This window comes from Triturus cristatus, chromosome 1_2 (genome assembly GCF_964204655.1).
Source record: "Triturus cristatus chromosome 1_2, aTriCri1.1, whole genome shotgun sequence".
Classification (NCBI taxonomy): Eukaryota; Metazoa; Chordata; class Amphibia; order Caudata; family Salamandridae; genus Triturus; species Triturus cristatus.
This window is the reverse complement of record NC_140580.1, coordinates 710875262-710898291: the sequence shown is the minus strand read 5'-3', so window position 1 is coordinate 710898291 and position 23030 is coordinate 710875262. Positions and strand designations below refer to the sequence as shown.

General features: G+C 46.5%; 1 protein-coding gene across 1 annotated transcript in view; it reads right to left on the bottom strand.

Moving 5' to 3' along the window:
* EPHA8 (EPH receptor A8) overlaps positions 1–23030 on the bottom strand; it is an 876683-nt gene that overhangs the window by 156512 nt on the left and 697141 nt on the right. Inside the window, exons 4-5 of the mRNA XM_085608587.1 lie at positions 22543–22878; positions 19551–19675 (exon numbers count right to left, since the gene is read on the bottom strand). Coding sequence (XP_085464713.1) covers positions 19551–19675; positions 22543–22878 — 461 coding nt within the window. The remainder of the gene's footprint in view (positions 1–19550; positions 19676–22542; positions 22879–23030) is intronic.

The following is a 23030-nucleotide window of genomic DNA, read 5'->3' as shown; positions in this document are numbered from 1 at the left end:
CGCTCGGCACGCCTACATGCAAGCGAGCGATAACGAATTGTTAGGACTCAAACAAGGTTCCAAAGATTTAGTGACATATATCACTACTTTCAATCGGCTAGTGGCCGAGACTCAATGGCCCGAAGACAAACGAACATCTTTATTTTATAGAGGACTCAGAGATGAGTTGAAGGACATACTCTCCCAGATTGTTGATCCACCGCAAGATTGTCCTTCTTTCATAGATCTGGTAGTCAAGCTGGACCATAGACTTAGCGAGAGGAAGGGAGAACGCACAAAGGGTGATTTCCCTCGCTTACTGGTCACTAGAGAGAGAAAGGAAAATAAAGATGGAGTAGAACCAATGCAAATCGGTGGCATCCGGGGCCCCTTGAGTAAAGAAGAAAAGGAGAAGCGCAGAAAATTAGATCTGTGCTTATACTGTGGGAAAGGAGGACATTACGCTAAGGAGTGTTCGGTTAAACCCACGACTAGCACCAGAACAGGAACGGGTAAACTAGGATTCCCGCTGCAGTCGGAAAACTAGTTGACTTGGAGAATAAGGAGACCAGTTCTTCAAGTCCGCTCCACCCTTGGGTCTCCAGTTTTTTAGCCAATACCACTTCTTCTACGCCCAAGCATTTGACGTTATCGGTCATCTTGTTTTTGTCCTCTACCGATAAAACCCCGTTGGCACTCATGTTGGATTCTGGGGCTACCGGAAATTTTCTAGACATCACGTTAGCCCATAGATTAGGGATAGAATTCCTACCTAAACCACATCCTGAAATAGTCCGAGCAGTGGACGGCACCGAGTTATCTTCAGGCAAGATCGCCTACCAAACCCCTCTGATGGTGATGGTGTGTGAAAACGGACACACTGAACAGATCCAGTTTGATTTAATTGCAGCTCCGAACTTCGGTGCTATAGTAGGAGTGCCTTGGCTTCAGACTCACAACCCTCATATCGACTGGATAACACGAAGGGTTACGTTAAGGTCTCCCTATTGCTTACAACAGTGTTACCAGGATACCCCTCCATCCACCACCTCTGTTACCTGTGCTCTAACCGAGGTTCTGACCACCACCCTACTGGTAGAATATCAAGAGTATGCTACAGTATTTGATGAAGTCAAGGCAGTGGCTCTGCCACCACACAGACCTTTTGATTGTCGCATCGATTTAATACCAGGAGCTGACTTACCGGTGAGTCGTGTTTATGCACTGACAGAACCCGAAAGCAAATATTTACAAGAATATTTGGATGACATGGTCAAGAAGGGGTTCATTCGCCATTCCACCTCACCCGTATCTTCCCCTCTTTTTTTTATACCCAAACGAGAAGGGGGTTTGAGAGCGTGCCTAGATTATAGAGCACTTAACAAGGTGACTGTAAAAAATAAGTACCCTCTCCCATTGATCCCGGGACTGTTAGATCAAGTCAGAAAAGCCAAGATCTTCACGAAATTGGATTTGAGAGGTGCCTATCATCTCATTCGCGTGAAAGAGGGAGACGAATGGAAGACGGCATTCCGCACAAAATTCGGACTCTATGAGTACTGTGTAATGCCGTTTGGCCTCTGTAATGCTCCTGCAGCATTTCAATTTTTCATCAACGAAATCTTGCGGGAGTATTTGGATGTATGTGTTATCGTATATATCGATGACATTTTAGTCTATTCCCAGAATCTCCAAGAACACGTTTCTCATGTAAAGAAAATCCTCCAGATACTCCAAGACAATCATCTATTCGCTAAATTGGAGAAGTGTCTATTTCACGTGGAGAAAGTAAACTTTCTAGGATTTGTGATTTCCCCTGAGGGCATATATATGGATCCTGCAAAAATCTCCGCTATCACACAATGGGCTAGTCCGTCATCTGTCAAGGAGGTGCAATCCTTCCTTGGTTTCGCCAATTTTTATAGGCGTTTTATAGACCATTTCTCGGATCTCATCAACCCCATCACCAGACTCCTTAAAAAGGGAGTAGTTTTCAAGTGGGATGATAAGGCGGAACACTCGTTTCTATCCTTAAAGGAGAAATTCGTGTCAGCCCCTATACTGAGACATGCAGACGAAACCCAACGCTACTTCGTGGAAGCCGACGCTTCCCAATATGCAGTAGGGGGGGTACTATTACAGAGAGATCAGTTGACAGGCACCCTGCATCCGGTGGCTTATTTTTCAAAAACTCTTGCTCCAGCCGAACAAAATTATACTATTGGGGAGAGAGAACTTCTAGCGATAAAACTGGCATTTCAAGAGTGGAGGCACTACTTACTGGGTTCGCCTCATGTTATTACCATCTACTCAGACCACAAGAACTTGCAGTTTTTTAAATCCGCAAAGGCACTCACACCACGCCAGATGAGATGGGTGTCTTTTTTTTGTGAGTACGACTTTGTCATCAATTTCAGACCTGGCGCAAGACACGGGAGAGCGGACGCCTTGTCTAGGTTGGGTAAAGACACCCCACTAACTCCTGAAGAACCTGTGCCATTGATACCCCCCACTAAGATTTTAGCCGTGGGTGAAAGATCGGAAGCCACAGACACTCCTTTTTTGGAGCAATTGGTTTTGGCTTATCAAGACTTGAACACAGAGGAATGGTTACTAGACCCTTTGAATAAAATCCAGGATTCCCTGTATTTCCATGAGGGATTATTATATATTCCTACACCATCATTACAAAAGATAATAATCCAGTGGTGTCATGCTCTTCCCTTGGCAGGGCATCCCGGGGGTGAGAAGACCTTCTTATCGTGTAAACGGTGGTTTTGGTGGCCTAACATGTCGCAGAGCATTCAGGACTTTGTGAAAGCCTGTCCTGTTTGTGCTCGACAGAAATCCCTCCATAGCGTTCCCTCAGGGTTGCTCTATCCCTTACCTATACCCTCACGTCCCTGGTTATCCATCAGTATGGATTTCATCACTGACTTACCCACCTCTCAAGGTTTTACCACGATACTAGTAGTGGTGGACATGCTAACAAAGATGGCGCATTTTATACCACTGAAGAAACTCCCGTCATCCAAAGAGTTAATAGAGACGTTTATCAAGCATGTCATACGGTTGCATGGATTGCCTTCTGTTATTGTATCCGACAGAGGACCCCAATTTGTTTCCAAGTTCTGGCAGGGGGTATGTACAGCTTTGCAGATAGATCACAGGTTGTCTTCAGCGTACCACCCGCAAACGGACGGGCAAACGGAACGTACAAACCAGACCTTAGAACAGTACCTCAGGTGTCTGATGGGTACGGTTACCGAGAATTGGGTACAGGCACTTCCCTTGGCAGAATTCGCCTACAACAACTCAAACCACTCTGCATCTAAAATCTCACCCTTTTTCTTTGCATATGGGTATCATCCCCGATTCCTGCCCCTGGCTCTTCCCCCTAATGTTACCAAGGTCCCGGCAGTAACCGAACATCATGAGGTACTAACACAAATATGGGAGCAAGCCACTCAGGAGCTCGCAAAAGCCAAAGACAGGATGAAGACACAGGCCGATACACACAGGAAACCAGCCCCTGAGTATCAGGAAGGGGACCTGGTTTGGTTAGCTACAAAGAATTTGAGAATGGTGGGCCCTCGCAAATTGCAACCTCGATATACGGGTCCTTTTAAGGTACAACGAATCATAAATCCTGTAGCGATCAAGTTAGACCTCCCAGAGGACATGAAGATTCATCCTGTATTCCACACTTCCTTGCTTAAACCTTATTTACCACCCTCCTGTACAGAACCCCCTCCTCCGCCGCTTATCATTATTGGCGAAGAAGAGTACGAAGTCAGACGTATTGTAGACTCTAGAAGGGTGCAGGGTAAGCTACAATACTTAATTGATTGGGTAGGTTATAGTCCTGATGATAGAACCTGGGAACCCGCGGCACATGTGCATGCTCCTACTCTGATCAGGCGATTTCATGCTCAAAACCCTGACAAACCCCGACCAGTGAGAGGATCTTTACGGCGGGGTACTGTTACACACTAGTCACACACGAGTCTTAGTTATGGTCCTTAAACCCTCTATTAAAACGGTTCTCGATCTTTAATACACAACACACTACATTTCCCAGAAAGCAGTAGGGCGAGGGAGGGAGTTGTGTGCGCTCACAGTGATCACCTGATGGACAGGGCGGTTAAATACCGACTCGATGCGCATGGCAGTGCTTGACAATCCTTCCCTGTGTTGGACCACGCCTCCCGCAGCTGTTCTGTGGATTGCTGATTGCTGTTGGCTTTCGCGCTTCCCGTTTGCCTGACTGTGTGGGTGCTCATTCCCTCGGAGTTCTCCTCACGGTCTTCCTGCATCCTTTCCTAACCTCATTTGGATTCCCCTGACTCCTGGCAGAAGTACGCTCACCCTCGCCTTGGAGACAAACTTCCTTTCCTCCTCCCCTGTTGGTTCGTCGGACTCTTTCCTCACGCATCAGGCGGGCGTCTTCAAGGAGGACCGGAGTTGTATCCTGCACTGCGGCGTCTCGTCGCAGGTAACGCGGCTGTCTTCGGCCCGCTTCCCCCACTCCCTTGGCGGTATCTCGTGTCTCCTTCCGCTGTGGATTATCTTCACCTGTTGACTGCTACCAGGCTCCTGCTATGTTGGACGTGGCATCTACATCTATGGCATCACGGTGAGTCTGAGAGAGCACACAATCCCGGGGGGAGGGGTGAGGAAGCAGTTGCTACAGGACTTAATCAATCAGAGGGGGGGTTTTAGGGGGTATTCGCTAGATAGGGAATCCCTGCCCTTTCACTCCACTCACCTGTTGTTTTCTTTTCTTTTCCTTAGACACCGTCTCTTTCCTGACCGCCCCTTTACCCGTTCCCGGGGAGTTGAGACTTCATATCATCTGGAAGCTTGGTGGTCCTTCATTGTCTCCTCCCTCCTGTTGGGGCCAGTGCTCGGTCCTTGACTTTTGTCAGGGCGGGTCCGGCTCTGAGGGGAGTGGGGAGAATTTTCTTCGCTCCTGAGGTTTTGTATCCTTTACCTAAAACTCATTACCTGACAGATTGTCAAGCCCACGGTTTTTCAAAACCCCCGAGCGAAGATGGATAAGGACATGTTAGCTATGACGGGGGCCATGCCGGACCCTAGTCATGAGAGTGATATCTCAGAGTTAGTCATTCTAGTCACTTCTTTACGACAAGAGCTCCAACTAGTCAAGAATGAAAATACGCGTCTCCACCTGGAATTAGCCTCGGTGAAGAGTCCCTCCATGCCACATGTTAGGGACCCAGAGGAGGTAGTCAGGCCTAAGAGAACGTATATCCAGCCTGCCCGGTTTCGTATGCCTGATCCGGTGGTAGATCCCACCCTAGGAGTTAACCCTACGCCAGTAAACGTCACTGTATTGACTCCACCTCAGACTCCTCTTGCGATGCCCGAAAGATTCTCAGGAGAAAGCACTAAATATGCCGTTTTTATGAACCAATGCCACTTGCAGTTTCTATGTCGGGCGGCATCCTTTCCAGATGATGCGTCTAAAGTGGCGTTCATTATATCTTACCTATCAGGCAATGCGGCCTTATGGGCGGTTCCACTAATCGAAAATGACGACCCTGTATTGTATGATTTAAATCGCTTCAAAGAGAGTATGAAAAATCTTTTCGCTCGGCACGCCTACATGCAAGCGAGCGATAACGAATTGTTAGGACTCAAACAAGGTTCCAAAGATTTAGTGACATATATCACTACTTTCAATCGGCTAGTGGCCGAGACTCAATGGCCCGAAGACAAACGAACATCTTTATTTTATAGAGGACTCAGAGATGAGTTGAAGGACATACTCTCCCAGATTGTTGATCCACCGCAAGATTGTCCTTCTTTCATAGATCTGGTAGTCAAGCTGGACCATAGACTTAGCGAGAGGAAGGGAGAACGCACAAAGGGTGATTTCCCTCGCTTACTGGTCACTAGAGAGAGAAAGGAAAATAAAGATGGAGTAGAACCAATGCAAATCGGTGGCATCCGGGGCCCCTTGAGTAAAGAAGAAAAGGAGAAGCGCAGAAAATTAGATCTGTGCTTATACTGTGGGAAAGGAGGACATTACGCTAAGGAGTGTTCAGTTAAACCCACGACTAGCACCAGAACAGGAACGGGTAAACTAGGATTCCCGCTGCAGTCGGAAAACTAGTTGACTTGGAGAATAAGGAGACCAGTTCTTCAAGTCCGCTCCACCCTTGGGTCTCCAGTTTTTTAGCCAATACCACTTCTTCTACGCCCAAGCATTTGACGTTATCGGTCATCTTGTTTTTGTCCTCTACCGATAAAACCCCGTTGGCACTCATGTTGGATTCTGGGGCTACCGGAAATTTTCTAGACATCACGTTAGCCCATAGATTAGGGATAGAATTCCTACCTAAACCACATCCTGAAATAGTCCGAGCAGTGGACGGCACCGAGTTATCTTCAGGCAAGATCGCCTACCAAACCCCTCTGATGGTGATGGTGTGTGAAAACGGACACACTGAACAGATCCAGTTTGATTTAATTGCAGCTCCGAACTTCGGTGCTATAGTAGGAGTGCCTTGGCTTCAGACTCACAACCCTCATATCGACTGGATAACACGAAGGGTTACGTTAAGGTCTCCCTATTGCTTACAACAGTGTTACCAGGATACCCCTCCATCCACCACCTCTGTTACCTGTGCTCTAACCGAGGTTCTGACCACCACCCTACCGGTAGAATATCAAGAGTATGCTACAGTATTTGATGAAGTCAAGGCAGTGGCTCTGCCACCACACAGACCTTTTGATTGTCGCATCGATTTAATACCAGGAGCTGACTTACCGGTGAGTCGTGTTTATGCACTGACAGAACCCGAAAGCAAATATTTACAAGAATATTTGGATGACATGGTCAAGAAGGGGTTCATTCGCCATTCCACCTCACCCGTATCTTCCCCTCTTTTTTTTATACCCAAACGAGAAGGGGGTTTGAGAGCGTGCCTAGATTATAGAGCACTTAACAAGGTGACTGTAAAAAATAAGTACCCTCTCCCATTGATCCCGGGACTGTTAGATCAAGTCAGAAAAGCCAAGATCTTCACGAAATTGGATTTGAGAGGTGCCTATCATCTCATTCGCGTGAAAGAGGGAGACGAATGGAAGACGGCATTCCGCACAAAATTCGGACTCTATGAGTACTGTGTAATGCCGTTTGGCCTCTGTAATGCTCCTGCAGCATTTCAATTTTTCATCAACGAAATCTTGCGGGAGTATTTGGATGTATGTGTTATCGTATATATCGATGACATTTTAGTCTATTCCCAGAATCTCCAAGAACACGTTTCTCACGTAAAGAAAATCCTCCAGATACTCCAAGACAATCATCTATTCGCTAAATTGGAGAAGTGTCTATTTCACGTGGAGAAAGTAAACTTTCTAGGATTTGTGATTTCCCCTGAGGGCATATATATGGATCCTGCAAAAATCTCCGCTATCACACAATGGGCTAGTCCGTCATCTGTCAAGGAGGTGCAATCCTTCCTTGGTTTCGCCAATTTTTATAGGCGTTTTATAGACCATTTCTCGGATCTCATCAACCCCATCACCAGACTCCTTAAAAAGGGAGTAGTTTTCAAGTGGGATGATAAGGCGGAACACTCGTTTCTATCCTTAAAGGAGAAATTCGTGTCAGCCCCTATACTGAGACATGCAGACGAAACCCAACGCTACTTCGTGGAAGCCGACGCTTCCCAATATGCAGTAGGGGGGGTACTATTACAGAGAGATCAGTTGACAGGCACCCTGCATCCGGTGGCTTATTTTTCAAAAACTCTTGCTCCAGCCGAACAAAATTATACTATTGGGGAGAGAGAACTTCTAGCGATAAAACTGGCATTTCAAGAGTGGAGGCACTACTTACTGGGTTCGCCTCATGTTATTACCATCTACTCAGACCACAAGAACTTGCAGTTTTTTAAATCCGCAAAGGCACTCACACCACGCCAGATGAGATGGGTGTCTTTTTTTTGTGAGTACGACTTTGTCATCAATTTCAGACCTGGCGCAAGACACGGGAGAGCGGACGCCTTGTCTAGGTTGGGTAAAGACACCCCACTAACTCCTGAAGAACCTGTGCCATTGATACCCCCCACTAAGATTTTAGCCGTGGGTGAAAGATCGGAAGCCACAGACACTCCTTTTTTGGAGCAATTGGTTTTGGCTTATCAAGACTTGAACACAGAGGAATGGTTACTAGACCCTTTGAATAAAATCCAGGATTCCCTGTATTTCCATGAGGGATTATTATATATTCCTACACCATCATTACAAAAGATAATAATCCAGTGGTGTCATGCTCTTCCCTTGGCAGGGCATCCCGGGGGTGAGAAGACCTTCTTATCGTGTAAACGGTGGTTTTGGTGGCCTAACATGTCGCAGAGCATTCAGGACTTTGTGAAAGCCTGTCCTGTTTGTGCTCGACAGAAATCCCTCCATAGCGTTCCCTCAGGGTTGCTCTATCCCTTACCTATACCCTCACGTCCCTGGTTATCCATCAGTATGGATTTCATCACTGACTTACCCACCTCTCAAGGTTTTACCACGATACTAGTAGTGGTGGACATGCTAACAAAGATGGCGCATTTTATACCACTGAAGAAACTCCCGTCATCCAAAGAGTTAATAGAGACGTTTATCAAGCATGTCATACGGTTGCATGGATTGCCTTCTGTTATTGTATCCGACAGAGGACCCCAATTTGTTTCCAAGTTCTGGCAGGGGGTATGTACAGCTTTGCAGATAGATCACAGGTTGTCTTCAGCGTACCACCCGCAAACGGACGGGCAAACGGAACGTACAAACCAGACCTTAGAACAGTACCTCAGGTGTCTGATGGGTACGGTTACCGAGAATTGGGTACAGGCACTTCCCTTGGCAGAATTCGCCTACAACAACTCAAACCACTCTGCATCTAAAATCTCACCCTTTTTCTTTGCATATGGGTATCATCCCCGATTCCTGCCCCTGGCTCTTCCCCCTAATGTTACCAAGGTCCCGGCAGTAACCGAACATCATGAGGTACTAACACAAATATGGGAGCAAGCCACTCAGGAGCTCGCAAAAGCCAAAGACAGGATGAAGACACAGGCCGATACACACAGGAAACCAGCCCCTGAGTATCAGGAAGGGGACCTGGTTTGGTTAGCTACAAAGAATTTGAGAATGGTGGGCCCTCGCAAATTGCAACCTCGATATACGGGTCCTTTTAAGGTACAACGAATCATAAATCCTGTAGCGATCAAGTTAGACCTCCCAGAGGACATGAAGATTCATCCTGTATTCCACACTTCCTTGCTTAAACCTTATTTACCACCCTCCTGTACAGAACCCCCTCCTCCGCCGCTTATCATTAATGGCGAAGAAGAGTACGAAGTCAGACGTATTGTAGACTCTAGAAGGGTGCAGGGTAAGCTACAATACTTAATTGATTGGGTAGGTTATAGTCCTGATGATAGAACCTGGGAACCCGCGGCACATGTGCATGCTCCTACTCTGATCAGGCGATTTCATGCTCAAAACCCTGACAAACCCCGACCAGTGAGAGGATCTTTACGGCGGGGTACTGTTACACACTAGTCACACACGAGTCTTAGTTATGGTCCTTAAACCCTCTATTAAAACGGTTCTCGATCTTTAATACACAACACACTACATTTCCCAGAAAGCAGTAGGGCGAGGGAGGGAGTTGTGTGCGCTCACAGTGATCACCTGATGGACAGGGCGGTTAAATACCGACTCGATGCGCATGGCAGTGCTTGACAATCCTTCCCTGTGTTGGACCACGCCTCCCGCAGCTGTTCTGTGGATTGCTGATTGCTGTTGGCTTTCGCGCTTCCCGTTTGCCTGACTGTGTGGGTGCTCATTCCCTCGGAGTTCTCCTCACGGTCTTCCTGCATCCTTTCCTAACCTCATTTGGATTCCCCTGACTCCTGGCAGAAGTACGCTCACCCTCGCCTTGGAGACGAACTTCCTTTCCTCCTCCCCTGTTGGTTCGTCGGACTCTTTCCTCACGCATCAGGCGGGCGTCTTCAAGGAGGACCGGAGTTGTATCCTGCACTGCGGCGTCTCGTCGCAGGTAACGCGGCTGTCTTCGGCCCGCTTCCCCCACTCCCTTGGCGGTATCTCGTGTCTCCTTCCGCTGTGGATTATCTTCACCTGTTGACTGCTACCAGGCTCCTGCTATGTTGGACGTGGCATCTACATCTATGGCATCACGGTGAGTCTGAGAGAGCACACAATCCCAGGGGGAGGGGTGAGGAAGCAGTTGCTACAGGACTTAATCAATCAGAGGGGGGGTTTTAGGGGGTATTCGCTAGATAGGGAATCCCTGCCCTTTCACTCCACTCACCTGTTGTTTTCTTTTCTTTTCCTTAGACACCGTCTCTTTCCTGACCGCCCCTTTACCCGTTCCCGGGGAGTTGAGACTTCATATCATCTGGAAGCTTGGTGGTCCTTCATTGTCTCCTCCCTCCTGTTGGGGCCAGTGCTCGGTCCTTGACTTTTGTCAGGGCGGGTCCGGCTCTGAGGGGAGTGGGGAGAATTTTCTTCGCTCCTGAGGTTTTGTATCCTTTACCTAAAACTCATTACCTGACAGGCATGCTGCTGGCCACTGATGATGGAATGGAAGAGGAGACCGAGCCTCTTCCTGACCTCTTAGTGGCCTCTGAGAAAGATGGGTCAGTGGATGGAGTTAACCTCTCACCCACCCTGACGCCCGAACAACAGGAAGACTGCCGCCACTTGCTGGGACAGTTTTCTGACCGATTCTCCCTGGTTCCTGGTGTCACAGATTGGTGCGTCCATGATGTGGACACAGGAGACAGCTTACCTGTAAAGCACAAGGCTTACAGGGTCACTGACAGGGTCAGAGCTTGCATTAAGGAGGAGGTCTCCAAAATGCTTGCGCTAGGGGTGGTTGAATCCTCCAGCAGTCCTTGGTCCAGCCCCGTGGTCTTGGTCCCAAAGGCTGCTGCGCCGGGAGCCACACCTGAACTCCGGTTCTGTGTGGACTACAGAGGACTCAATTCAGTCACGAAGACTGACGCACACCCCATCCCCAGAGCTGATGAGCTCATTGATCGGCTGGGGGCTGCCCGGTTCCTCAGTACGTTTGATTTAACGTCTGGGTACTGGCAGATCGCCTTGACCGATGGGGCCAAAGAGAGGTCAGCATTCTCTACACCAGATGGGCACTTCCAGTTCCGAGTCATGCCATTTGGAATGAAGAATGCCCCTGCCACCTTTCAGAGGTTGGTCAACCAGGTACTGGTTGGGCTGGATGTGTTCAGTGCCGCCTACCTGGATGACATCGCGGTGTTCAGTGCCACCTGGCCCGAGCACCTGCGCCACCTCTGGGAAGTGTTGATGGCTCTGCGCCGAGCAGGCCTCACGATCAAGGCAAGCAAGTGCCAGATCGGGCAGGGTTCCGTGGTGTACTTGGGACACCAAGTGGGGAGTGGCAAGGTGGCACCCTTGCAACCCAAAATTGAGACCATCCTGGCTTGGGAACCCCCCAAGACGCAGACCGCAGTGAGGGCCTTCCTGGGGCTCACTGGGTACTACAGGAGGTTTGTCAAGGGCTATGGAACGATCGTTGCCCCCTTGACAGAGCTGACTTCGAAGAAGCAGCCCAGGAACGTGATTTGGACTGACACCTGTCAGAAAGCTTTCGACACCCTGAAGACTGCCATGTGCACGGCGCCCGTGCTCTTGGCCCCTGACTTCTCCAGGGAATTCCTAGTGCAGACAGACGCTTCAGAGCATGGTGTAGGGGCTGTTCTCTCACAGATGACTGAGGAGGGCTGGGACCAACCCGTAGCCTTCATCAGTAGGAGGTTACTTCCACGGGAAAGTAGGTGGAGTGCAATTGAGCGAGAAGCATTTGCTGTGGTCTGGGCGCTGAAGAAGCTAAGACCCTACTTGTTTGGGTCTCACTTCCGGGTTCAGACGGACCACAGGCCCCTCAGATGGTTGATGCAAATGAGGGGTGAGAACCCGAAGCTGTTGAGGTGGTCCATCTCCCTACAGGGTATGGACTTTACGGTGGAACACCGTCCTGGTACAGATCACGCCAACGCTGACGGTCTGTCCAGGTATTTCCGCCTTAGTGACGAGGAACCCCCTGGGCAAGGGTAGTTCTCCCCACATTTCAGCTGGAGGGGACACGTGTTAGACCTGGCACCTTGGCGTGAGTTTCCCTTCCACTTTTTGATGGTGTGCCTCGACTGTTTTGCTGGTGTTGTCCGCTCAGGGCACTGCGCCCCGGCTAATCCGTGCCGCAGTGCAAGTGCTCCCTAAGTAAAGTGTACCTGTAATTGATGTCCATGATTGGTTCATTGGATTCACTGTCAGTCCCCAGTAAAGTGCACCAGGGGTGCCAGGGCTTGTGGATGCCAATGCTGCTGGTGGGCTCGCAGCGCTGGTTGCGCCACCCACAGAAGCGGCCTTGTAAAATGTGTCTAGGGTCTGCCACCGCAGACCCTGTGCGCGGTCCGGGACCGTCGCGCTGACTGCGCAAGTGCCCCCACTTGCCAGTCCCTAAACCTTCCCTTACCTACATATTAGCCACCCCTCTGGTAGGCCCAAGGGCAGGGTGCGTTGTAGGCATAAGGTAAGACATGCCCTGGTGTGGGTGGCATGTCTTAGTAGTGAATTACAGCCCTTGTCGTTTTTCACTATTGAAGGCTACCTGCTCTCCATAGGCCAGAATGGGCTGCTGGGATCACGCCAACGCTGTGACCCCAGTGGGCTCAGAGAGCATGGTAGAAGTGTCAAGTTTGGTATGCCTGAACTCAGGATGATAAAATACTTCTTGTAGTCAAGTTTATTTTAATATCCTGGGTTTGTAAATACTACTTTTAGAAAGTTAGTATTTACTGACCTGACCATCTCAGTCCGCCTCTGCTGTGTGTGTGTGTTCTGCCCAGCAACAGTAAGGAGCAGGGTTGGGGAATCCCCAGAGACAGGTTGGCTGCCAGGTGGCGGGTAGAGAGATTACACCTGGATGGGTGGGAGGAGTACACCTTGACTCTTGAATAGACCTGTGCTCTGCCACCACAAAGCCGGCGCCACCCCCTGTGGGGCGGCTGATGTCTCTGCCCTGCTGCTGAAAGGAAAGAGCAGAGTCACCATAACAAAGTGCTCCAGAACTGGACTGAGCCAGGCCTAGGCCCCCTGGCGCTAAAGAACAAAAGAATCATGGTATAAAAGTAGGAGCCTGGCTCCTAAGAAATGAGAATCCTGTTTACCACAAAGAACCTCTGCCCGACTAGAAGGAGAAGGAGACGCTGGAGGAGCTGGCCTGCTGCCTGCCTTGCTGAGAAAGGAGAGGAAGAGACTATTGAAAAGACTTTGCTACTTTGTGCTTGAACATTCTCCAAGGGCTTGATCTGAGCTTGCCCCCTGAACTGAACCCCAGGAACAGTGGGTTCTCTGTGCTTCTTGCTCGTCCTCCAATTCGAGCCGTGTGTGCATCCCGCTGGAAAAGAGACTGCGCCCCTCTTCGCCCCTCCTAGGGCCGTGACACTCAGAAGCTCGCCTGCCTCCAACCCGTGAGAGCCCCGCTCCGTCCCGAGCCGCTCTCTGTTCCCGGGCCAGGCCGCCTGCATCCCTGTCACCGCCTGCCATTGGAGTGCGCTGAACGCGCTATCACCCCTCCTGCCGGAAGCCGTCCGACGACTGTGATCCACGCCGGGTCATCCAGCTGCACTGACTGTGCCCTGTGACCCCGCTTCGCTATCCTCGGACATCTCAGGCCGCGCCGCCCCCGCTGTGGAGACCCTCCTGCACCGCCGTGCTAAAGGGTCGCGGGCCGCGCCTGCCTACTTGCCCACACCTGCTGATTGAGGACCCAAGAACACTTCCCAAGCTGAGAGTCGCACCGACCTGTGCCGACTCTCCTATTCACGAAAGAAGTCCAGTATCGGGCTCGGGGCCCGCAACGCCTTATTTCCCAGTTCGCAGGAACCGATCTCTGTGAGTACTGGAACTACAAGTAAAGAGACTACGAACTATCCATTTGAAACGACAAACCAAGAACATTTGCCTGCTATACACCCTGGTGGCCTAGCGAAAACGTTATTGGTCTTGTGATAAGTCTGCTGAGATATATATACCTTATTTTTACATAAAGAATCGTATTTTTATATATATCCAAGTCTGGTGTCCGTTTCTGGGGGGATTGATGTATTTACTGTGTGTATGATTGTAAGTGCTTAACCAACAACGCCTGAGGAATCGCCTTGGCTGCTCACGCCACGCACCTAGAGGGTGAGCAAGGGTCATTCGCGAGGGGTTATCCTACGCCCTGACGTGGAGGAGAGGGTTCCTGCTTGACACAAGGGCAACCTTGCGCCAACCAGAGATCCCCGACTCTAACACTCCTTCTCACTGAACTTCAGCTTCCTCTTGCGCTGTGCTGACTTCTTCTCAGTTATTCCAGAAGCCATGCTGATGTCCTTGCACAGGTTTAAATCTGCCAAAATGGTTCCTTCTGCTGTGCTCCTGCAGTCTGCCTCCTCTTCTGTCTCTCTCAGTGCACAGGTTTTAGCATGGGCTGTATCACTTCCTGGTTGTGATGTCATCATTAGGGGTGGGCGTGAATTTCCTTTCCGCTCGCGGAAATTGCGACATTTCGACATTTTCGCGTTCCGCGCGGAGCGCGAAAAGGTCGAAACTTCCGCGATCCGCGACTGGAACGGACATATATAGGTGCAGGACAGGATTCATTCTGGCACGATGCTCCTGTCACAAAAATTAAACCTCAACAGGAAGCACTTACAGATATAAATAAAGCAGGTGCCTGAGTTGGAGCTCAAATTCAGTAACGCATTAATCAGCACAAAACATTCGGGAGTAGCTAGGTCGAGGCTGGGCAGGTGTGCTTTTCTCCCCACATCTACCGTCAAAAATTAGCTGTGATCCTCGATGGAGCTCTGTGCATCCATGACTTTCTCGAGCTCAACCCCCGTGTAGCTCCTGACGCCAGGAGGTTCTGTCTCCTCGTCTGCTGCTCTGATCGCTCTCTGGCCCTTTAAACAAGCGGCATGTGAACTGCATGGAAGCCCCGCCACACACACCAGCGGTGGGCATCGTCTTCCCGCCCTTTCCCCCACTATGATGGACAGCTGACTCACGGAACCCGGGGCCCATCGGCGCCGTGGCAACATTAAAGACACACATGGTCACTGTAGACAACTCTTCTGGCCCTTTACGCAGCTGTAGTGTAGGAAAAGCACTATACATTTACCCAACGAGGTAGCACTTACTGATTAGCCAGTAGAAAGTACTCCGAGTCCAGTTATATCTCTCCCGTCAAAAATTAGCTGTGATCCTCGATGGAGCTCTGTGCATCCATGACTTTCTCGAGCGCAATCCCCGTGTAGTTCCTGACACCAGGAGGTTCTGTCTCCTCGTCTGCTGCTCTGATCGGTCTCTGGCCCTTTAAACAAGCGGCATGTGAACTGCATGGAAGCCCCGCCACACACACCAGCGGTGGGCATCGTCTTCCCGCCCTTTCCCCCACTATGACGGACAGCTGACTCGAGAGCACCCAACTGGAAGCACTAATCTCCGCGATCTCGCGAAATATCGCGAGATCGCGGAGATTTGGTGCCGTTTCGCGATATTTGGCGAAAGGCACTTCCGGTAATTCCGCCCACCCCTACTCATCATGCTGCATCGGAAATACGGAATCACTATTTGCGATTCGGTAATAGTGGATTCGAAATTTTGAGATTCAGTAATAGGGAATCCCAAATAGCGATTGCGATTATTACTGATTCGCTAAAATTTAGCCATTTTCTTGATGCATTGCTGTTTGCAATTACCAAATAGCGATTCCTTATAAATCGCTATTTAGGAATCGCAAAATGAAACTTTGATGCATGTGCCCACTGATCTTGCACCAGACACACTTTATCATACCAGCCTTTCTTGTTTTTTTCCTATTTTGTATAGACATTTTCCTGATGGGCTCTAATGATCACATTCTGTACATAACTGAGAATGAAGTCCCAGCTCAATAAAAAGTCCTCATGGTTAAATTCCTCCATGAGGAATTGCACAATAGGAATCTAGTTTGTCGCCTTTGAATAGCTTTCAGAAACACTCCAGGGCGTCATCTGCCCGCATATTGTGTTCTGCCTAATGATATGCCGTGATGACGTCTGGGAGCTCCTAGAGGATGCAGCCTTCCTATTAGACTTTAGATCCATTGTTGAGTATGATGATCAACCAGGAACAAACAGGCACATGAACATTTAGCACAAACGTACAACGTTCATCTAAGGTAAAAGGAAATTGTTATTGACTCCAGTACCAACTCAGACTGTAAAGGTGGAGCTGGAAATGGCAAAAGGTGCACACCTTTTTATATGAATTATTTTCACTTAAAACACAGAGTAGCTGCCTTTTCTAATCTTTAGGTTTGGCTTTGATGAAATCTTTGTGTCACTCTTATGCATCCTTTGAAGCAATATTTACATCACAGCAAATATTTTGAATGTCTGTCTGTGAATAAATGAATGAAGAATTAGTAGAGCGCTGGAATCACCCCTGGAGGGGTACCTCCGCGCTCACATCGGAGATACACAGATGTGTGCGTCTGTGTGTGTGTTGGTGCTTGTGTCTGTTTCTGCAGTATATATGCAGAGTTGCCAACTGAAATATGCTAATTTGTTGAGTACAGGAAGAGGATCGTGAAAGGTGAAGCTTAAAGTGAGTAATGCATTTCTTTCCAATCCACCAAAATGGCAATATGGATTTCTGACAATGGACCTACATGTATGGTTAATGCTGTGATGTATTACATGTGTACACTTTAAAACGTGATATGTTTAACCTGAATGAGAGCGCATGGGGTGAAATACTTGCAGTGACACAAAATCTAATTGAAGAGGGATTAGAAGTACGTCAATTTTCATCTAGAAAATGATAGTAATATATAATTTGCATAGCAGAGACATGATTTCTGAAATTAGCTGTAATATTCTATTGTAATGAAATGGAATTTGATCTTTGCACTGAAGTGATACAAGTGTGAATGTGCATATATTTATATGTAGTTAACTCCATCTATGTTCAGTGAAAAGTTAGCTATAGAGGAATTATAGTTCTTTGCATCACTATATGAAATAGAGGTGGCACAAAGATAATAGAATGTTCTCTACAAATCTTCATTTGATGGGACTTTATGGTTAGGATGCAAATCTTAAAATTTACTGAATTTTGCGAGCTGTGAGCTACACAATCATAACTTCAACAATGCACTGGTCAGGACCTTATACATAATGTCAGAGATGATACTGCATTTTGAAAATGAAAGCACTTAAACACAACTTCACCACTGACCATTGTTTATTCAGCATCTGGATATTGAAAGGTAAGCAAAACCTGAACATTCTAATTGAATCAAGAAGCCTTTGTTAAATGTACCTTCCAGAGATCCACTTCAAAAAACCTCTCACTTCAACAGAATGAAGGTTCTCCTTGCCATACTGAAATATATTTTACTAAAACCCCACCATGTGAACAGCATCATTTAATATTTTATTTCATTTTACTGCCAACAAACAAATATTATAATGCATTATTTAACTAATGTCCTCCAAACACATTTTCCTTTTCAAAATGATATTTTTCATGAAAATGTGAATCACAAAAACAAGTCATCTGAAAACAGCCAAGCAATTACCATGTTTGGTGATTCAGTAAAACCATTCTGGTGACAGGTACAAAACATAGAACCTTTAGCCTCATAGTTTATGCGACCCTTGATGGGATTGTTGGACTAATATGCACAGTACACTTACAACACCTTTCTTGGTTGCAATAAAACCATATCTCGTTTTGACAGATTTTGATTCGGCCCGAGTGCATTTTGGTGTTATCCTTCATCGGGGAGCTGGTTTACACACATTTCTATGTCACTGAATAGGGAAATTGCTGTTGTAAAATGATTGGATCAATATTGCATGAGGAACTAAGAATTTTCCCTTGGTACATAAGTGGTTGACCATCTTGTGATGCACTCTAAAGTTGGCTATGTTCTTTAGATTGATATAATGGTACCACAAGGCTGGAAAGGGGTGCAGAGAAGCACACCCAAAGCTGAAAAAGGATTCGACTTAAAATTTATTGTGGCTATTTTATTGAATTATGTTCTGGTTGTTCTTTGGGCACAGCCTTTGTGCTAGGTGATAGCTCTCACAGCAGATTACAATGATGCTAGTTCCAAGCAGGGGCATCAACAACACAAAATCCACAACAACTCATGAGATCTCTGCTCCTTGCTGTCATCAGTCTTCTTGAAGCGATAATCAGGAGCAGTCAAAAGGATCACCCTAGCCTAGAAACTTCCTCACCTTCATCAAGGAAAACTTCTGCATCACCTCTCACCCCTATCATCCACCAAATGGCAGTGCGTAGGAAGAGCTAATCAGTAGCTATTTGCTTGCCAGGTCCTCATTGAATTTTTAAATGGAGCCCTGTCTCCATTCTCTCTCACTATAGTGTCTGGTCTAACACTCGAGCTACAGGAACATAGTCACTACGCTTTGATAATCTGGGGAACATGTATCCACTCTTCTTCTTATGCCACTCTGAATTGCATATGGATGACGCCTTCTTCCATCTCATTCCCAATGGGCTCGCAAATTGTGACAGGCTCATTAATATTAATGAGCCTCTCAATTTGCGTCCCTTTTGGGAATCACAAACAGTGTTCAACACACTATTGTAATTAGCAAATTGCGCCTCGCAAAAGAGTCACAATTTGCGCGGAGCAATTTTGTTGGTCGTACATCTGGCCCTTAGAGAAACGTGGACATGTAGTCAAAGACACACTGGAGACAAAGCAAACTCAAGGAGATGATGGACGGAGCGCTGAAACTGAAACACTCACCCCCAGTCATTCATCATTATTCTGTAGCTCACTTCCCCATCCATATGCAAATCAGTCTTGACCCTGTTCCTCATGGGAGCAGTCCAGCCCAAACTGCCAAGCCAGGTCTTCCCTGACCGGAAACAAGCATCCTGGAGCCGGTTTCGGGGTAACACCCCTTATCAGCCAGGCTAGCTTGAATCCATTGGCAAAGAGAGCAAGGGACCCACGTCTGGGCATACTCTGCCAACCTAGAATGAACAAAACTAACACAAGGAGATGATGGACTGGAGACAAACACAAGTGTCTCAGGGTAGACATTCAGACAAATACACAGATACAGAGGCAGGTCCTCGTACACATTAGATAGAAGTTCACAGGCATGCTCGCTGTCATTTCTAGACAAACATTTGCACATCAAGATCAGGGACATGTACAGCCAAGCGTGCAAAGACAACCATGCAGACACATGAATACCAATGCATTTACACAGATGCACAGACACGTGAACACCAGAAATAGATATATTAGAGAAAAGCACGCCTGATTATTTCATGACAGAAACATTTTAACTTCACTTAAGACAATTCAAGGGGACAAAGGCTGCCTAAATAATGTGGCAGTCATCTGTAATGTCTTACAGTGATCCAGTGAATGATTTCAATTGATCAACCATTACCTTTTCAAAGTACTTGATCTCATACTCTAGAATGATGCCATTGGGTTGATCTGGTTCATGCCACAGTAGTGTGACACTGTTCTGGCCAGCATTCTCTTGACGAACCACCACCACCTGTGATGGGGCTGGAAAAACAATATGAAGCAAAGCATTAGAATCCCGAAAGACAATAGTGATAGCTGAAATCACGAATAGGTCATTAGCTAAAGGAGTCTAGAAATTCCCTTTTCAAATCACAGTGTGACAAACAACTAATTTTACTGATCTTTGGTCCATTGAAAACCACTGTTTGTGATCAGGATAAGTAGAGTCCTAATCTAATTTCAATCAATTCTAGACACAGGCTGACATTCACATTATGTGGCGTGAGTCGCATGTGTTTGTTGATTAATGCGTAGAATGTAGCACTGGAATGGAGAGTGACATGTGGGCTAGGATGTAAATAGTCAGTTAATGGTTGGATGGACTAAAGACAAGTCAGGAGTGGTGTTGCTTGTTGCTGTGAATCTATCTTTCAATAAATTGACACATCAGTCCAAAGTATTGGTTCTATCTATTCATATTCACAGACTTGGTGTCATAACCCATAACATTTTAAGTGTCAGCGGCCTGCTACATCTATTAGCTAATTGTCAATAGAGAAATAAAATGAAAAGGAAATGTATAGAGCACGAGGCATTAACCCAAGAGTGTCAAGGCGCTTGCTCATCAGACAGGATAAAACTAAATGGTTCAAAAGCACCTTAGAGACTGAACAACCATGTCTTCAATAAGGAAGGCTGCAGCTTCTGACTACCACTAACAAATGTGGCTCTATTTTCTGTCAGAATTCAGTCATGCATACTTTTGTCGGTGAAGCTGGATAACTCAGTCTCTGGCAGTTTAGGCTGGGTAGCTCTTTTTATGGCGGGCAAACACTGAATTGCATATGACTGCCACCTTCTTCCATGACACCTACAATCCTTATTAGTTACGAATTTTGCCCATCACTTTTAGGTTTTCTCTGAAAGTCTTTGTTGGTGGGAGTGATATGTGCAGAGCTCAGTGTGACTAGGGACCCATACAGCACCTCAATAAAGTAGCCAAGTAAGGCAAAGGGTTGTTTGATTTTGCTATTGTTCTTCTGTAGATGGTATACGCCTAGCAGTTTGGACTGAATATCTGAGATTGAAACGAAATTGCATGTGGTTGGTTGTGTTCTGTAATGGCACAGATGAGCTAAAATGATGGAGTGAAACACAACCCAATTGGTTAAGATTAAATCTTTTTCATAATGTTTTGGAGATTCCCTCAACATTGTCACATATTGACACAAGTGCAACCATGAACTTGAGGTTGGTTATATTTTATAAATTCAGTTAATTTCATCTTCTAAAGTGAAGAATAGCACATAAACTAATGTGTTATAGCACACTTGAAAAGGTGGACCTTTTCAACCATGTCCTGTGCCTATCCTAAAATGCCTCTAAAGCAATCATGCAAAATGAATAATTAAAACAAGTGGTTCTGTAGAAAGGTAAGATACATTAGACCCTACTGCCATAAATGAATGAGTGGCAAGAAATAGACTTAAAAATCACAAGGAAACCATAATTTTGACTACGTGGTTTGTATCAAATGTTATCATAGATTATATGTGTGTGAAAAGCAGTCAAACCTAGAGCTAGCTCATCTCTTTAGCAAGAGAATTTGTTAAAATGTGGGATGTAAAATTGCTACCAGGTGGATTAAACAAAAATGGTAAGATGATATGTAAAATATTGGCAATGGATTTCACTGTTACAGGTGTCAGATCCAAAGAATTTAAGTATGCTATGTTATGTTATCTTAAAATTATTTGTAATGCATATGATTCATCCCCAGAGAGGTATCTCGGAGCAGCAGAGAAAACACAGGCAATCGGCTATAATACTAAAATAGTTTGGTTTTAAGTAATTTTCTGCAGCTACGGTAAACAGTACATTCTTGTATATGAATAGGAAGTTTATTCCAGTAATGGGGGGCCAGAAATTAAAAAGCTCTACCTCCAGAGTGAGATTTCTTAATTTATGGGACCGTAAGTAGTGACTTGTTCATTGATCTTAAAGACTTTCCTGGACAAGAAGGAAGGAGTTTCTCTATGAGATATCGGGTCCCTTGCCGTTAAGCGCTTTGTGCACTAGACAGCAGATTTTGAAAATAATTATTTTGCGCACGGGCAGCCAATGGAGCGAGCTCAGTAGGGGAACAGAGGCAGATCTAGCCAGTAGATTTTGAATTAAGCAAGCCACTGTATTTTGAACTACTTGGAGTTTCTCCAAGAGGTATTAGTTGACCGCAGCAAGAAGAACATTCCCCTAGTTCAGGCGACTAATCACCAAAGCCTGAACTAAGGTCTTGCACACTGAAAGTGGAAGCAACGGAAAGGCGTTGTGCCGTAGACTCATTACATGAAAGCAGGTGTTGGAATCAAGCAATATTTTTGATGTATCCGCCTATGTAGCAATATAGAGAATGTGTCTCATCGGGATGGTGCAGTCTACAGATTTGATATTTACTACTATGATGGGGAAAGGCTTTATATGTCTCAGCTTCTCTCTCTCCAAAGAACAAAAAAGCACATTTATGCTCAGAAGATTCATATCACATAATAATTCTGTATCTCTTGCATTTTCATACCTCTTACAGTTGCATTCAGAAAGTGGCATAACAGGGTCAGGTATTGACAATTGTTATGATCCTTATCCCAAAATTCTAATATTCTGCTCATCCTTAATAAAAATCTCTACTTCAGCATACCGTGGTAGCATGCCACTATGCTAAATGTTGTGCTTCATGCCTACCAACACCTCTCAGAATATGCCTAAACCACAGATGTATACGATTAAGAAAAGAAAAATGTAAGAGTCCAAAAATTAGACTTTTAATATATACTTTGATCAACACTGCGAGAAATTAGTAAGAGTATGGATTTCATCCAAAATGCACGACACATCCAGGGGGCTCCTCCTACCTGCCTGGTTCGTGGTTAAGTTGACAGAGGTAAATTTGCGTGGCTCCAAGCTCAAGTCCGACACACCATTAACCGCCTCAATCCAGAAGGTGTAATTCATGTGGGCAAGCAAATTGGTCACAAGGGTGGAGCATTGAGCCAATCCCATCTGCTGGGGAATGAAGCGGATGCTGTTTCCACACGCCTCACATTGTCCAACATCCCAGGGACACCGCCGGCATATCACATTATATACAACATCATGACGCCCGCCTCTGTCCAGTGATGGGGTCCACTCCAGGTTCACAGAGGTTCCATTCACACTCGAGATTAGATTGACTGGGGCTGATGGGGGACCTAAAGGACATAAACACTGAAAGTAACAGTGTCTGCAACACATACATATAGCAAAATGGTTACATGATTTTGAATAATAAATAGAAATATATATATTGTATTCACTGTCCCACAGCACATTTTGAGCATTGTAATTGCAGAACATGAATGAT